The sequence below is a fragment of the Antrostomus carolinensis genome, unplaced genomic scaffold (genome assembly GCF_000700745.2).
Source record: "Antrostomus carolinensis isolate BGI_N321 unplaced genomic scaffold, ASM70074v2 scaffold10384, whole genome shotgun sequence".
Taxonomy (NCBI): Eukaryota; Metazoa; Chordata; class Aves; order Caprimulgiformes; family Caprimulgidae; genus Antrostomus; species Antrostomus carolinensis.
In genome coordinates this window covers 93,478-112,177 of record NW_010311447.1, presented here as the reverse complement: position 1 = coordinate 112,177, position 18,700 = coordinate 93,478, and the positions used below count along the sequence as shown (strand labels likewise).

General features: G+C 35.7%; 1 protein-coding gene across 1 annotated transcript; it reads left to right on the top strand.

Annotated features, from left to right (window-relative positions):
• Positions 1–199: 199 nt before the first annotated feature.
• LOC104524002 (E3 ubiquitin-protein ligase MIB1) lies at positions 200–16,926 on the top strand (the record flags this gene model as incomplete). Its single annotated transcript, XM_010166745.1, has 7 exons — positions 200–361; positions 5,405–5,586; positions 6,633–6,825; positions 8,312–8,390; positions 9,996–10,109; positions 11,257–11,357; positions 16,633–16,926. Coding segments are annotated over 7 exons (972 nt in total), but the record flags the coding sequence as incomplete, so codon positions are not given.
• Between the last annotated feature and the right edge of the window lie 1,774 nt (positions 16,927–18,700).

Below are 18,700 nucleotides of genomic sequence, written 5' to 3'. Positions count from 1 at the left end.
TCCTTTCCGCCCAACTCTCCAGCGTGTTGGGAAATAATGTCAATAAAATAATGCAAATAAACTCAACTGGGAATTACAGCAAGACATTACAGTAACCCTTTTGTACCTCCTAGAGCATCCTAAACCATAGTTTCACTGAAATTAGTTTTAAAATTAAGTTGGGGTTTTGAGTTTTAAATTGGGTTCTCTCTCTTTTCAGCTCTTAGTCCGTGCAGGTGCTAAGCTGGATATTCAGGATAAAGATGGGGATACTCCCCTGCATGAAGCCCTGAGACACCACACCCTGTCACAGCTCCGCCAACTCCAAGACATGCAAGATGTGGGCAAGGTAGATACTGCTTGGGAGCCATCAAAGAACACAGTAAATAAAATGCATTTATTTATTCCTTTTTTTTTTTCCTGTAAATTTGTCTCTTTATTTGTCTAGTTTGTCTGGTTCTGTACTGTTGAACTGGTTTTTGGCAGTATAAGTTTGTGTAGACATTCTGCATTACACTGCAGTGTATGCAGAAATGTTATTACATGTGGCTTTTCACATGTAGTCATTGTCTCTTACAGAAAAATATGGATTCTTTCATTCAGAATATTTCTATAAATTTGTCTTCCCTAGTGAACATGTATAGCTGCCAAAAAATCAAAAGTAGCTTTTTAGGAAAGAGAAATAAACAGTATTACAGTACAGAATAAGACCATAAAATTCTGTTTGCTGTGATTCACCATCCTGCATGTCTTTGTAGCGTTAATTGTTTAGCTGCTTCTATAACTGTCTGAAAATTTATTCTGTTAGAAGAAGGCATTCTTAGTCTTTGTATCTTTATTGTTGTGTATCTTTCTGACAGAGTTCATTTCAGAAATTGTGCTGTAGTAAGGAAATAGTCAAAGAAACTCCAGGTAATAAAGGTCAAAATGTTTTATTGAAAAAAGAAACGCTCACACCCAAAAAGCTGTGTGAACACCATATGCAAAGGTGAAATTTATAGTTTTGCTGAAAGACAGAGGAGAAGTAAAATTCTGGCTTGATTGGCATTGAGAAAGGCAAACAATTTTTTTCTTTAAATATTGAAGATGCAAAACTTAACAGTGGATCAGATTTGCTGAATCATTAGTTACCAGTGTCGTAATATTTTTTTCTAATTCATCTATGGGTGTTAAGTTTTGCACCAGCCCACCAACTTTATTAAAAAGCCTTTGTTCAAAACAGTAATTCCACTGTACAATAAATGTTTTTCAGACTAGTTACTTAAGTCACTGAAGTACACTGGAATAAATTTTGAAAATTGATTCAAAATGTGACTGGCATATGTAAGAAAATGCTTGTGTCCTTCTAAGTGAGAGGAAGAAAGCAATTACAGCTCAGTTGTTTCCATGATCTGAAGTGGACTCTGTGACAGGTGGCCAAAATAATTTGTGTGCATGCATTTAATTGTGAAATGAATGAACGGGAGATAAATAACTTTTTTTCCAATTCAGCATTTCATAAATAGGGTTCTCTGTTGCCCATCTTATTAGTGGCATCCACAGTGGAACTAGAGTTGTTGTGTTTTGAGTTTTTTAACGCAAGAAGTGGAGGTTTTTTCCACTGCCTTTAGAATTTTGATTTTGGGGAGATATTATGTTTCAGAGAATAAGTTTTTTCCTAGTTTCATTTGAGCTGTATCTGTGGTTTAAAAAAAAAAATCATTTTTGGTTTATTTCTATTAAATTAAAAAAAAAAGGAGGGGTGGGGTAGGGGCAAGACACCACAACAAACAAATGTGTCTGCGTGATTGCATCTCTGATCACTTAAAAATGTTCTGATGTTGGTTTGTTTTTTGTTTTCTGTTTGTTTGGGTTTTTTGTTTGGTTTTTTTTTTTTAATTCAACCATTACCTCCTATTTTAGCTTGATCAAACTATTGGTCTTTTTTTGCAATTTGTTTAGCTGCAGAGAAAACTTTTGCCTAACTAACAAATTTGGGATGTCTAAGTGGTGTGGAGAAGATATGTAGCCTCAGAGAAGAGGTGAAAACTTGCTTATTTTAATTTTATGTGACAGCAACATAAGATGTGGCTGAAATATAAATGGTGGAGTAAAGCCTGGCTAAAATATACCTAAAAACTCTTTAAAAGATGATCAGCAGATCAAACTATCTTGAAAATGTTATTTTGTGGAAAATAGTAAATGAGAACTGTACTTGGACCTATCTACATGTATTTAAATAAAGAGAATGTAAAAGTGCTATACACTAGATTTTACCAGGAAACAGTTTTAATACCCACCTTTGTATGGCAAAAAAACACATGATCTAGGCTGCTAAAATCTGTGCAGGCATCTGGACCTTTAAAGCTATCCAAGGACACATTTGTAATTTGTCTTGTGTAGAATTGCAATTACAGGTGATGGATAATAGAGGATAAATAATTTAGTCTGGGCGACAGTAAAGCTTTCTTTTTGTGAATGTGATGACAAATTGATGGAATCTGTATTTTTAATTTTAATTAAAATTAAATTTTAATTTTAATTAATTTTTATTAATTCCTTTAAAGATTGTGAAAACATGTCAAATTTCTTTAGTCCATGTGATAGCAAATCTGATACATAAATCTTTAGTATTTTAGAGCTAATTTTTGCTTGGCTAAATTGTGATTAACTTTTGATGGACTGTTTAAAATGCATGTAGTGAAAAATCTTGATAGTACACAAAGCCCCACATATTCTAGATATCAATCTGAAAAACATGTCTGTGTTTAAGTGCTATGAGCAGTGAACCCTATTTCTTTAAATAATTTTGAAGTTTTTCATCCAGCTCATTGTGATGATTGGGCTGGAAGGAGGAGGAGTTTTCTGAAGTACAGTCCCCACCATCGCAAAAAAAGTAATTTCAGTTGCTTTATTATAGATGCAGTGGTCCTTGTTCTAGGGTACTTTTTATTCTAGGTAGATATATTATTCCCCAGGATCACTTAGTATAAATTATTTTAATAAGGTATCTTGCAGACCCTTAAAACACTTTTAAGATTCAGAATGATTCCTAACTTAAACTAAATAAACTCTAATGTGAGTCAGTTGGGTGTTTACAGCTTCGAAGGTAGCTCAGTAGTTCCAACTGCTTCGATTATATTTATACTGTGTGTGGATTGCACAGCATCTTCCCCCTTACAGGTGAACGGGCTGGGGCTGGCTTGTGTTGATGTGTCTCGGGGCCACCACCCTCCAGAGGTGGCTTGCTGCAGCCATTCTAGGCACTAAGACATAATATTGGTTTTGTGCATGGGATGGTTTTTTATTTTTTTTTCATTCTGTGTGCCTGAAATGTTGCAGACTACCAGAAAAATATCATGGGATACAATATTGTCCTGGTGTTTTCAAAGCGTGCAGCATGCAGAGGCATTTTAGGACCAAGATTTTCTTGAATAATGTTGATGACTGTTTCAGGTGGAGGGGCCAGTCTTGACGTAGTGTATGTGTATCCACACCAAGTGATGCAAACTATCCTGTTAGCTGCGTTTGATTTTCCTCTTGGAGACACAATAGCTGTTTTGTTGAGGAACAGCTCAGAGCCCATAAGGTGCAAGTGTGGATGGTAAGAGGGCAAGTAAGGAATGACGACAGCAAATTGTTTTGTGTGGGCATGCCTTCTAAAAACGTATACTCTGCCAGCTTCGGAGCAAATCAGCTTTCACTGGGCGTTGTACTACCTTGTCTGGATTACTGACATGGTCCAAGGTATCCAGACTGAAGCTAGATAAAATGCCTGCTTCATTTCAGCCAATACTATAATTGAGGTGTAGAAAATTGGTCTGAATTTATAAACAAAAATGTTCTGTGATCTGAAAACCACGAAACAATTTCCCTCCATAACTTACTGGTTCTCTTGGTATGAAGTCTTTCAAGCTGTACTGTTCTTACCTGACCATAGGGAGGAATGCAGGACCGTGAGTATCTGTGAACTCATTAAGTGACCTTCAGGAGTCTCCTAGCACCTCAGTAATACTTCTTGATATAAGAACTTCTAACTAGAAAAAAATCATATAGACTGAGGTTTAAAAAAATTACTTCCCTAGGAAACTGAGTGGCTGTATGATGAGGGTAATCTTGCAGTTATCAAGACAATGTAAAGGCTTCTAATACCTACTTCATGTGCTGCAAGAGAAGGACCCAAACCAAGCCTTTTTCTTCGGAAGTCACCTCTGAGGGATGGGGGAGATAACTAGATGGGTTTTGAGAACAGTTTTCTTTGTAGTTCAGGCTTCAAGATAGGTAACCTTCAGGGCTGCAGTGACAGGTATCGGATATTTTAAATTTATTCCTGTATGCTGTTGCGTCTAAAATGGTGCATCTCATTCTTCAAATATAAAATGGTTGTTAATCCAGCCAAAATGACTTAATTTTTAGAGGTGATACTTGACACCCAGCTTTTAGAAGACCATCTGCAGGTACAGACTGTACAAACCGAAAGTGGTATAGAAAGATGTATATCAGTCAAGTTGGGCACTTATTAATTAATGACAAAGAGGTGCATATAAAATCCTGCCTCTCTCCTAATGTCCCAGCCTTTATAATTCTGGAATTCAGCACTTAAAACTACTTGAATTGGACCTGTGCCAGCTGTACCAAAGCTGTTCCTTTAAATATAGTCTGATGTGGTTTGAGGGATTCTTAGTGGTGCCAGCAGTTTCATGTTATATGTAGTCTGCATTATACTTAATCCATTTTGTGTGATCAAACTTTTAATACAAACAGGAGCAGGGCCAGAATGCTCCAAAGTAGGTGGGCTATGGTAGTGAGCCTTCTCTTTATTTTTCTAGCTGGCCCTGTGAATGGTGTGTAATAGGTAGGCTAGTACAGAAACACAGTAATAGTTGTAAAAAGCCAAAGAAGCATTACATGATTTGGGCAGGGGTATGTGGGTTTAAATCCCTCTAGGCTGAGAAAGCAACTGAAATCAAGTCTCGGGCAGGTGCTTTACTCAGTAGACTAAAAGTAAGTGTGCATTCACTTTTCTGCCCAACTATGTTTTCAGTCCAGATGTGGTGGTGGTGGCATTTTGTCTGAGCTCAGGAAGTTCAGTATACTTCGGCTGTATTCTGAATACACTCACTGGGATTTTGCCCTTTACAGTGCTTATCTGGAAGGGTAGCCACCTCAAAGTGAGTTTAAGTGTGCAGGAGATTGAGTGCTTCAGTAGCTGAACTATTCCTTGCTGAATTTTAGTTCCTTAAAGGAAGGTTGAGTATAGCTGACTCAAAATTAAGCGACCATACAATAGTTTGAATTTTTAGTTTTAGAGGCACGTCCTTGGACTTAACAGATGTATACCTGTGTGTGTGTGCATGTGTGCATGTCAAGTAGTTCTCGTTTAGCCAGACTATTCCTAACTGTTTAGAGAGTCTCTCAAGTTGCTTACATATTTGTTTTCTTTCAGTTAATAATGGGACTTGGCACCCAGGGAGCAGAGAAGAAGAGTGCAGCATCTATTGCCTGCTTCTTGGCAGCCAACGGAGCTGACCTTAGCATTCGTAATAAGAAGGGTCAGTCTCCTCTCGATCTCTGCCCTGATCCTAGTCTCTGCAAAGCATTGGCTAAATGTCACAAAGAAAAAGTCAGGTTTGTATATTCATAAAATACACAGTTTCCAAATCTCTGCTTTCTGTAGATTAACCAATGTATTTAAAACATTGTGCCTTTATTCACAATAGTGTTGGAACATACAAACTTTTTATTGACTTTCAATAATTATTAATTATTGGAATTATTAATAGAGAATAAAAATAATAAGAACTATTAATTCTTTATATTCTATGGTATATTGAATGCCATTTAGACATACATTAGTTGAAACTTGCACAAGTCTTACCAGACTTTCATATTTGTTTATATGGGAGGGAGGAGAATGGGAAGGTGACAACATGCAAATGAAGGCTTGTGGAGCTTCACACCATTCCAGAAAAGGTGTGTGTGTGGGGGGGGCGGAAATCACTGAAAGAATAACTAAGCATTGGACAGGTTGCCCAGGGAGGTTGTGAAATCTCTGTCTGTGCAAGTTTTGAAGACTGGAATGGGCAGAGCCCAATATGACCTGGTGTGATTTTGTTTGCAGTCTTTCTGTCTGTGTCTGTCCATCTCTCTCAGCCTTATCCTTGTGGCTGTTTTTTCTTTCTTGCCACCTTTTATGGGCTTATGAGGGCTGGAGGAGCGGGCTGGCTAGGTTCCACACACACTCCCTCTGCTGGGTGAGCAGCAGCATAAGACAAAGATCTGAGGTGAATTCACTGTCGGAGTTTGGGAGTTCTTCTACATTTGCAAAGTATTGAAATTATATTCAAGATTAAGGTGTTAAGCTGTGCAGTTCTGAATCTACAGAGTGTGTCTGTAGTAATCAAGTAAACTCTCAGGATGAGAGGGGAGGGTTTTTATGTTCAAGAGATGCTATTCTAACTTGTGAGGCCTGTTTCTGTAAAATGTCTTATCTGAGCATGGGACCTTGCCCTCTAGTGTCAACTGTGTATTTGTGAAAATGCAGTTCAGATTGCTTCATGGTGATACACTGATGCCTGAATGCCAGTTCAGATAAACAGCCAATTGATGTGCATTTTAAATAAAGAACTTTAAAAGTTCTTGAAAGTAAGTTTGACTGTAAGGTTTCTTTGCAGTGGTCAGGTTGGTTCCCGAAGTCCATCTATGATCAACAATGATTCTGAAACCTTAGAAGAATGTATGGTGTGTTCAGACATGAAGAGAGATACTCTGTTTGGCCCGTGCGGACACATTGCCACGTGTTCTCTGTGCTCACCACGGGTGAAGAAATGCCTCATCTGTAAAGAACAAGTTCAGTCTAGGACAAAGGTAAAAATCTCCAAAGTTTATTGGTTCTTGTTCTGTTTTTAATTGAAAAGTAAAAAAAAAAAAAAAAGAGGTCAATGAGAAGTGTAGTATATTTTAAGCAGTATTTTGCCTTACAGGTGTCTCACTGGATGGAATTAATTTTGCATCATAAGGGTATCTTGTGACAACTTTTTATGTTACTCTTTTCTGTTTGCCTGTACTCATATCCTACCTGCCACTCATTTTCTCCCCACCTTGCAATGCCTTTATTGTTCAGGTCCTCAGAGTTTATAATACAGTCACCTTGAGGATGCTTTATTTAAAGAGATTTCCCACTCTCCCACCCCTCCGGGTGTTTTTTTTCTCCATATGGAGATAAATGTTGCTTTTCCTGAAGTATAATTTCCTTCAGTAACGTTCATTTCTTCTGAGTTCTTTTACTCCTTAGGGCTGCTTAGAAAGATGATTTGCCTGTAAACTGAGTTAGTGAATATGTGCTTGGTTTTGAAGTTAACAATTACTTTCAGATTTCACCTTCTCTTTCTTTGGAATAATGAATTTCATTATGCTGTCTTTTTCATTCAGACTGTCAACCAGTTGTGCCCTATTTTGGAGATCTAATCCCAGCAAGGTCCTCAGGTTTCTCAAATGGTTGCTCCCAAGTGTTTGTGACTGTAAGGGTGCATCCTTGTTGTTTTTCTGTTTGAATATTCTTTTATTCTTCATAATCACCAAGTCTTGTCCTTCCGTTGCTTTTTATCTGTTTAAAAAAAAAAAAAACAAAAACCAAACCCAGACCCAGACAAAACACCTCATGTTCCACACACAGGTTTTCTGATCTGTAGAAAACCCACCCTATTCTTTTTATCTTTTTTTTTTTTCCCAAACGTTGACTAGTCCACTTCTGCGGTGTCTTTTTTTTCTTTGCCTCAGAGTAAATACAGGAATTGTAAAATATGCCTTTGTACTGTTTTTACTATTCACTCTCTTATTCTTTCTTCTTATATCATTCACTATTCTGCCATGTGTATTTCCAAACGCTGAATGTTAACATAATGCGAGATCCTTTTCTATGGACTTTCTTTACTGTATGAATGGAGTGGTATGTGATGTCTGTGGTCACACACTATATGTACAGTTCATCACATTAAAGGGCTGGAGAAACCCTAACCCAGAATATGAAAACAGATTACTATAAAAGTCTCTTATAATTGAATTTAAGTATATATGATGGAACAAAGAAGGAGGAAAGAATAAAGAAAAAGAAACCTATACTGTCTTAGCTGCTTCTCTGTGCCTGTCAGTGTACCAAACAGATGAATATTGCCAGCGAATGACTTTTCTTAGAAGTTGATGTAAGTTGCATTTTGAGGTGCTGAATTAGTTAAAATAACAACTAGATGGAGCTTCTTAAAGCCCACGTGCCTTGCCAAAGAGAGTGTAAAAGCAAATTAATGTAGAGAGCAGGAGATAAACTTCTCATATGTGTGTTTATTGTTTTTTACAGATCGAAGAGTGTGTAGTATGTTCAGACAAAAAGGCAGCAGTGCTTTTCCAGCCTTGTGGTCATATGTGTGCCTGTGAGAGTAAGTAAACTTGAGAGGAGGTTCTTTTTTTAAGTAATCTTGAAACAGGAGTTTCAAGAAACGGAATATTTTTAATCAGATTGCTAAAAGCTCATTAGTAATCTGACCTCAGATTGAATTTACTTGATAGTCTGGTGTGATAGTCTGGTGTGAAATTCTGTGTCAGAATTTTGGCATTATTTGGTGCGATGGTAATGAAATAATTGGAGGACAAACTGAAGAGTTTAAAAAATTCAGAAGGCAAGTGCTCTTCTGTCTGAATTATTTAATTGTGAGTAGGCTTGCTCAGATTATAGAAGCCTGCTGTGTATTATTAAAATTTCTGAAGTAATTAGAATTTATTTTAGTGCTTTGCAGCTTTTTTAGGGCATTCAGTTGTGAAAATGACATTTTAAAAGAATATGGTAAATAAATATTTAATATGTTTAATTACTAATCTACAGATTTGCACAAGGGCCATATTCTTCCCTAAAAGACACATCATGTATCTTTGTAAAAAGCACCAGTTATGATTCACTCTGATTTATCTCATGTAGCAAAAAATACATAGGAGATCTGCAGAATTTTTTTTGTTTTGAGCATACGTGGATGAGAATGCAACCATCACTTTGTCACCAGACGTTTCAGGGCTTTGTTGAAGGGCCATTTGCCTAGAGAAGAGCAGTCCTTGTGCTGAGGATCTACATAAGAGGGAAGGTAATAATTCCCATGAATAGCTGCTTACTTGGTCTCCCTAAAGAAGTCTGGTTTCTTCCTCTGTTCTGGCTAAGAAACCTGACATTGAATCAGTGACTTTACAGTTACCCTGATCTGGCTTTTTTCACTGTCTGCAGTTGAAAGATGATGAGAGAAGGTTTTTTTTACTAGTTTCCCAGAAAGAGGACAGCAAAAAGATTGATTGCTGTGGTGAAGGATTTCATCAGTGAAAGTCGCTTGGTCACCAAGTCTGAGGTGTAACAAGGACAGCAAAAGGTGTAACAGATGTAGATAATTTCTTTCCAGATTATTTTCTGGACATCTTTTTCAAGCAGGATGAGAGAGAGTCTTCAAATTTGTGTAGTTTATGGGACCCACTCTATTGATTCACAGTAACCTTCAGCATTTACAAGACAATAATTTGTGTTTCGTAGAAGAATTACAGCCTCCTTTCTAGGATTATATCAAAAGATACGGGTTTACTCTTTTAAGGGTAAGGAGTCACACCTGTTTGCCCCTGGAGCATTAGGACCGTAACCGAGATCTTTGTTCTAAAGGAAGTCAAGACATCCTTGGAAGTTCTGGTCTCAAATATGTGTGATTTTACTTTTTTAATTTCTGTAACTCTTGTGGGATAGACATCAATTTGGAGAAAGAGGAACCTGCTCACTTTGAATATGTTAAAAGAAGACAAACAATAGGTTTGCTTTGAATCCCAAACAGGACATTGTTTATAAGTGCGATTTGCAGAAAACGTTGAGAAGATGAGCGCAAGTAGTTCTTTGTATTACAAGTATCTATTATGGCATTGCTATGAGGTTACTGTGAATAAACAAGCTCATGGATAGGAAAGAAGAAAAATGAAATATGCACAGGATTCGGAGTTGATTTATTTCTCTGTCCTCTCAGATTGTGCAAGCTTGATGAAGAAATGTGTACAGTGTCGAGCAGTGGTTGAGCGAAGAGTGCCTTTCATAATGTGCTGCGGAGGGAAAGGTACAGAAGATACCACTGATGATATTTGTGAGTGACTCCAAAACCCATACTCTTTCATATTCCTCCACCAACTTCTTGTAGTCATTCTCTTAAATTACTTAGATCTTTCCTTTTTAAAGAAAAGTTTAATAAAAACAGTGTTAAGCCAGGTATCTGTTTGCTGTTTGCACTATTTTCTACACTGGTGGCATCAGATGCGATTGTAACACCAATCATTACACTACATGATTGCTTCCAGCACCCAGAGTAGAAGCTAAAACGTGTATGGCTTCTTGGCCATTTATTAAAGTCCTGTGAAGCGAAAGCTGAAGATTGTCTCTGGTTTGTGTAGATGAGCAAATAAATGTTTGTTTTTTGGGGTTTTTTTTAACTTCTGGAACTCTCTGACTGATAAAGGAATGGTAAATATTTTGCATCTAGGTACAAGCATCTTTCATGACAGATTGTTCTGTTTTAGATCTCCTGCTTTGACTAGTTTTTAAACTTCTTGTGATTTCTCAGAATAATTTCTATGAATTATTTGTATTTACTCTGTGTGTGTATGCAGTGTTTGATTTGAGTTTATGTGAATTGGAGTATTAGGTCATTGTTGTCATACTGATCCTAAATAGATAAACATAAGAATAACCCTTAAAATCAGGTTTTTAATACTCACACTGGAAACTTAAAAATTGTCATTTCAAGTACTTCTAAATTTTTCTGTTTCTTACAGTAACATTGCTTCCTGGATGAGTCAAATACAGGAATGTTAGTCTGAGTTTGTTCAGATTTTGAGCAAACTACTTCCAAGATACTTGTGCAGTTCTGAACACCAAATAGGATCGTCTGTGTAGATAAGAAGTCTTTCAGTGTGAAAGGATTTGGCTTTATTTTTTACATGTGCAAAAAAATTTACTGCAGGAACTTCACTGATAAATAAAAACTCTGAGAACATTAAGGGGCTACAGGCATTTTGACAAATATTTCCTAAATAATGATGCTCAAGAAATGTTGCCACTAAACTCAAAAGTAGTTCTTTATTAATCGATCTGCAGTGATGAATTGGATTAATTATCAAATATTGATTAACATTATTTCAGATAATTGAAATTTGTAGTTAGTACACTGGAAATAATTATTCCTGTTTCATTAGATTAATGCATAATCACATATCTTCATTTTCTCTAAATTACAGCAAGTGGAAACATTCCAGTTTTGCAGAAGGACAAAGACAACACCAATGTCAATGCAGATGTACAGAAGCTGCAGCAACAGTTACAAGACATCAAAGAACAGGTAAAAACGCTGGATGAAAATTTCCTGAATCATTAAAATAATTGAAAAAGACAAAAAAACCATGCATTGTCTGTTATTTAAGACAAAGTGACATGTTGAAGTGCTTCAGTTCTTAAATTTTAGTTAAATAACCAATATCTTTTGTATGTGATGTGGCTTGTATGTCTCCAGGTTTGTTTGGGGTTTTTTGTTTGTTTTTTTTTAAAGGGGGGAAAATCAAGTGGCCATGTTTGATAGACTGTCTGTTAGAGCATCTGTGTTGGTGTCACTAAAAATGGATGCTCTGCCCAGTCAGTATGTTCTCTGCCTGTTTAGTTGACTTGATCAGTTGACTTGAAGCTAATTTCAGTTGACTTGAAGCTTTAGTTGACTTGAAGCTAATTTCACAGAACAGTAATAAAAGTAGCTATTCTTGACTATTTTCTATCTGCCTGAACCTTTACTTGTCTGTTCATGAACTGGCTTTGAACAATGGCTGGCAGTTACCTGTCATGTGAAGGGTATAGTTTATGTACTCTTGAAAAAAATTGTGTAGTTCCAAAATTAAAACCTTTGAAAGTATTGTACATGTAATTTGAATATTTGGAATGTAAATGATAAGGTTTGTTTTTTGTAATTATGCATAGTGTTTGCAGGAGGAAATTTATAAAAACTAAGCAATTAATAATCAGTACAATCTACAGTCAAGTTACATGCAATTTAGAAACATAATGAAAAACCAAAAATTAATGTTTCAGATAACTGACAGTTACCCATTTCAATTTGTTTCATCTGTAAGTCTAAGTCTATTAGAAGTGCTTAAGTAGTTGTCTACATGCAGAACTTTCCAGTGTTAAATTACTAAATAATTTCCTTGCTTTTCCATCTGAACAAAGAAAAACTTGATTTTGAGATTTTTCATCAGTGAAGGACCTGGGGTATCTGACTACTGTATGAACTTACTTTCTTAGGACCCTGACAATGTGATTTTTGGCTTCCCTACGTATAACACAACTGGAATAAACTTTTCATGGATATAGGAAACAGAGAAACTTTCTTAGTGTATTGCTTGCCTTTTCCTCTTGTAGGCTTACAGCAGTCAATAATAGTTCAGTGATGGCAGCATCACATCTAGTTCTGGTAATTGTTGCTCTTGGCTGTTCATGTGTGTGAAAGCTAAGACTATGAAGTATTTAAATTGCCAGTTCCTATCTCTAAATACCTAAATTTTGGGAGCTGATATGCTGTCAAAGTTTTAACCTCAGTGGCTGGTCTATGAAGAGCTGTTCCTGTCATGGAGACTTGGCCAACGCCCCAGTAATAGAAGTTCAAATATCCAATTAAAAACAGATTGCTTTGTAGTTTTTGTTTGGGGGGAAAAAAAAAGCAGATTAGAAATTTTCATTTGAAAAATGCATGTCTGCCTTGATGATAACATCTGGAGTTTCTAAATATCTCCAATGTCTTATATGTACTGCTTAGCTTCTGGTTTATTTTTTAACATTGGATGAAAAGAATAAGGTTACAGCTTTGGCACTTAAAATGATACACATAAAACATGCAGATGAATTATTAAATACAAGTAATCTATTCAGATGTATTTTTTTTCTTTTCTGGTTACTTTATTGTAGGAGTTTATAAAAGACAAGTTCTTTTTGGGTATGCTAATACTCTATGTATAGGGGTGTGAAAGGAAAACGACTTTATTTTACAGATTATCTTCTCAATTAGATGTGATCTCAGGTTTTTCCAGTTTTCTTTGGGTGCTCTTTTATTTGTAACAATTTTGTCTTTGTTTTGGAATTTGCTAGCCAGAAGCTTTCTGGTATCAGAAAGCTGTGCTGTATTAGGGAGAAGAGAATAATTACTTTATATGTGTAATTTTCTGCTTGTATATTTTCTGATTTTCATATTTGTAGTAGTAAGAAAGGTCTAGTACTGAACTGCTCTGAGAATTTAAGTGTATTTTTTTGCTTTGAAATGTTCTTTTGTCCAATAATTTATTTTAAATCAGTATAAAACTAAAGATTGCTCAAAGCCTCTAGAAAAAGGTGCTTCTGGCTTGTACGCATCTTGTCTTGAGACTCTTTCATGCTTTCCTTAGTGTCTTTTCTACTTACTCTTGTGACAGGACAAGTTGTGTATCATACTTGTGAGTAGCAAGTTGGATTTGATTAAAATTGGTCATCTTATCTTTTAAATTTGTGCCTGAAACGATGCACAGCATGCTACTATAATTGTGTATTCTTTTGATTTGACTGACTTTAACAGTTCAGTCTTCATGTTGCGTTGATATTTTTGTACTTAAAACTAATTTATTCTCTTTCAGCAGGTATAATCCTATGTTTCAACTCATACCTTCAATGATAATCTAATAAGTTAGTGCAGCAAACTTTTAAAACCATTTCTGGTGCCAAGCAGAAGTGATGCTGATGTCAACAGAATCTCCCACATCTGATGACCACATCATTCTTCAGGGATTCCCTAATTGTGAACCCTTTTGACTGTAATTGCAATACCTTCACTCCATTTCATACATAACCACCATCATCTGTCTAATATCTTATGTATGTTCCTTCACCATACTTACATCACTTTCTTTCTCCTTAAAAATAAATTTGTCACTCTGCACCTGTATATTGTTGGAAAAACTGTTTTTTAGTAATGAGGAATTGATACTTCAAGCAGTTTAAAACACCTTGTTAGTGGCAAAAATTGATTTGAATTCCAAACTCAGTTATACTTAAAGGTATGATGAGCACGTTTTCAGACTACTTTTACTTATCCAAAGGAATAATTCTTACACAGAACAGAGACAGTGCCTTTTTATACCATTTGTTTTCTTTCGAAAGATAGGAGTCAAATGATTCATGCAGATTAAAAAAAAAAAGGTACAGTGTGGTTTCACACAGAATGTTCTAACAAACTAATAGTACAATAGAAACAGATACGGCTTATTTCCTGCTGCTGTGGCACACATCGGGTATAAGGCATGCAATGACTTTCTTCCACTGTAAAAGTGCATATAAGCTGGTGGTTAAGTAATGAGTCCTTGAAAGTTGGATAAAAATCAGTTGTTTGGGCTTGTGTCTCACTGGGGAACTACTGAACTAATTGAGAAAATCCTTGTGAGAATAGAATTGCATAGCAAATAGGGAGATTGGTTGTTCCTGCCAGCTGAATTCTCCTACTGTATGAAGTAACTTAAATGTTAAAATAGTACCATATTAAGAAATTAAACAGCTAATGTATTTTAAATACTCTGCTTGTACTAAGCAGGAGAAATTGGGAAATTTGCTAATACTACATGTAATTGCAGAAAAGATCTATAAAATGAAAATGTTAGGATTTCTATGCTTCACTGAATTAAATAATCAAAAGTAATGGTTTTTGAACAGATTTTAATTTTTTATTATTTCAGAGTCCCCTGATGGATGTTTTCATTTTCACATGATGGTGTGGCATTTGGAGAGAAACAGATCTTTGTAACTTCAGTAATTCTGAGATTATATTTAGGCACAAAAGCAAATAATTAAGATAAAAACATAGAATAAAGGCACAAGTTTTTTCTCCAAAGATAAGATTTGGGTTTGTTTTGTCAGTCCTTTGTCAAAGGACATTATGTCAATACTATCAAGTTACACACATTTATATACAGCTATATATTAATTGGAAATAGCTGATTCACTGGTATTTGAAGACTGTGGGTTACTGGAGTAAGAATGCTCTAATTGTCTCATTAGGATGTGTAGGTGATGACTCTGTGTGAATGGAAAAATAAACAGGACTGATTGACAGATGATGGGTCTTTTGCAAATTCTTAGTTTGACAGTGTTTTGTTACAGTTCCAAGGAAATTCTGCCACAGCTGGAGCACAGCATTTTTGGGAAGAATGAAGGGGTTTTTTTAAAGCATAAATTTACATAAGGTTTTATCTGAAAGTTTTACATTCCTCCTCGCCCATTAGACTGGTATCCGGGAGATTAAAATAGGCGTTTGGCCAGATTCCATGCCAGTTTAAACTCTGGATAAGCAGACTGATGGTGAATTTTTTTGGTCTTCAGCTAAACCATCTACCCTAGGAAAGTAATACCTATTGATTCCGTAGAAAGTATGCTTTAAAGTTGTACTGAATAGGGTTCCTGCTATGGATTCTCTCTGTCATGAGATGAACAAACTGAATTAAACCCCCAATGATGAGTGTGGAAACAAGTCACAGGTGCAAGGTGTTGATAAAATGAATTTGCATTTGAAATATGAGCCCTGTCAGTATTTCATATCATATATGCGATCAGTCTTTGTAAGCATTAGATAGTGTGTCTCAGATCTGAGGACATCCTGGTTTGTTGGACTATAGAATGGTCTTAACCATTATCATCTGTTACAACATCTCTTCATTTACTAACCTTTGATATACTGTTATAAATGAAATCCTGATATGGCTGCAATATGTTTATGGTGAAGGAACATGCCTTACCAAAAATTCAATTTCTGCATGTGACAAAAGGTGAAGGACGTTGTTCCTCAGTGGCTTGGTACAAAATGAACCTTGCTGTTGAAGAACTTTAGGAGATTTTTTGGGGGCATTGGCTGTCACTTTAATGTTCAGCAATTAAAACTGATTTTAAAAGTTTGCTGTGCTACTGTTATGACTGAAGGTCACAGATTTATTAAATTGTTCCTAATTTGAAACTTGAGGTGTTCGGTTGCTTGAAAATCTAGATAACTTCAATTAACAAAGGCTGGAATTACCAGTATTGAATCTTTATGTATAATACTGATTATGAGGTGCTTTTATTACTTTTACATGTGTTCAGTGCTTGGTGTTTAAAGGTAAGTAAATAAATGGCTAGATATCGTGAGAAGAAATTGGTAAATCACTACTTGAACGTTGCACACATAAAACTGTTTGTTGTGTTTGTTCCCTGGAAGATTACAGGACAGAAAGGGGAATGTTGCTGGAGAATGTCTTAATGTTGCAAACTTATTAAAAATGTGATGTCAACCTTCTACTGCGTTGCCTTCCTTAAAGGGATCCTATTTGGAAAAAAGCTACATGATTTTTGTGTCATGATGGGGTAGAAAAAGCCCAAATATTTTAAGTTGGTGTGAAGTAAAAGTGTGATTTAAAAAAAAATACTTAGTTTTCAGGTTAGTAGCTGGTTTATGCTGTGGCAATAATCTGCTACACTTAAAATGGCATATTTATTGTTAAATTTCAGTAATTTATATATTGCATACTCAATACTGTATCACTACTGCCGCTGACCATGTAACCTGTCAAAATCTTTTACAGACTATGTGTCCTGTCTGTTTGGACCGTCTGAAGAATATGATCTTTCTCTGTGGCCACGGAACATGTCAGCTTTGTGGAGACCGAATGAGTGAATGCCCTATATGCCGCAAGGCAATTGAACGAAGGATCCTTTTGTATTAAGTAGTGGAACCAGTGTCTTTTATTAGCTTGTGAAATAATAAGGACATTTTGATGTTCTAAATCTCTGTAAGTTTGAAAGGGGTTCTAATGAAAGCATTTCTAGCACAGGTTCATTACCTAGTAATTGTTTAAAGACTGTGAACGCACCAAATAAAAGAACAGTATTTGAACAGTCAGCTTTTAGCTTTACTCTTAAAAAACATCTAAGCCTGAAGCTAATTTAAAGCAGTCTTTTTTTCATTTTCTTTCTGTCTTCTTCCCCTTAAAGTGTAAAGGGACAGTCTTGTTTTGGTTTTGTTCATGTTTTTTAGTGTATGTATCAGGTGTCAAGTGATGTGAGGGATTTTTTTTTTTAATTGTCAGTTAATATCAAATATAAATAATTGGGATTTTTTTTGTTTTATGATTTTCTGGAGAATGTTCAAGTTTCCTGTGACAGTTGTAATTCACAGTAGCTTCAATCTTGAAATATACAATAATGCAAATCAATACAAAGTGGATACACAGTAATAATAAATATCATACTAATCCCATAAGATCAGACCTCAAAATACAACGTTAAGTTAGTTCTAACTTTATTGTGCCCTTTGTTGCTGAGGATGGGTTGGGAAGGAAACAGTAAAAAGAAAAACCTAGTTTAGAAATATTATGTTCCCAAATCTGCACTTTAGTCTAACAAGTTCAAGGTAACTTAAATAGTGAACTTCTTAATTCTGCTAGCCACATAATTTTGTATGGAATTGCTTTTAACTTGACTGGAAAGGAAAAAATTTGAGCAGTGGGTCAGTTATCCATTTCAGATGAATTAATTTGATCAGCTGTAGAGGAACAAGTATATATGTGGAGCCATTTAAAATTCTGGGTCTGTGAATTAGGGGAAAACTAGAGATTTTGCAAGATTTCCTCTCTTAAATTAGTTTTATTGTTTCCAGGCAAACAGTATCGACAGCAAAAGAGAAGATTTAATATTGCTTATTTGTCTAAGTTGGATGTTAACAGCAGAATTTAGCTGTGAACATTATGGGGTAATACTGCAAATGAAGATACTGCTGACAGCAGTGAATTTTGTGAGCCATGCCTAGGTGAGTTGAAGTTGGCTGAAAGAGTTAGCTGTCACTGACATGACATAAAGAGACTAATAGTTTGTCAGGAACTGCAAACTATTAACACTTTGATAACAAGTACATTCTTCCATCTTTTTGGATGGGAGAAAGTATGGTGATTTAAGGATCTCTTGTAGCTAAAAGGAATGTGCAATTCAGCAGTTTTCTGAATGCGTAGTTTACGTAGCCCTTTGCTGTTGTGGAGACTTTGTTTGGATGTGCTCTTGCAAAACCATAACTACATGCTGGAGTCACTTAGGTGCCTGGCTTGGAGCTAAGATTAATTTATGTAATTCTTGTTGCATGTGGCAAAAGGGATAGTTCAGGGGAAGATCCAGATAAGGATAACGGCATAAAACTGATCTCTTCAGGTAATCGATCTTGATTTTCTGAATCTTATGTTGATATGCCTAAATTGTGCAAACATTGACAAAAGTGTCAGAAGAATGTTACTAGTAAACAGTAAAGATAGGTGAACTTTTAACCAGTAAGGTTTAAACACTGAATAGTGTTTTCCAGGAAACAACCACAGTGATATATTGGGAAAATGTATGTAGAGTGGCTTTTAACATAGCAGAGTGATGTAATACACAACCTTTCTGTAACCATCTTTGGTCCTGATCCAGAATTGCAAACATTCATCATTCTTTTCAGTAATTTTTCATTGGGCACAATCTCAATCTGGAGTCAATATAATATTCTGGTTTATTTTGTGTACTAGTAGTCATCTGTTCTCAGATAATCTGTGTATCTGTCTTTTTGGCCAAACTGAATAACCTTCCTTTTTCTTGCTCCTTGGGTTCCTATTCTAAAATATCAAGATT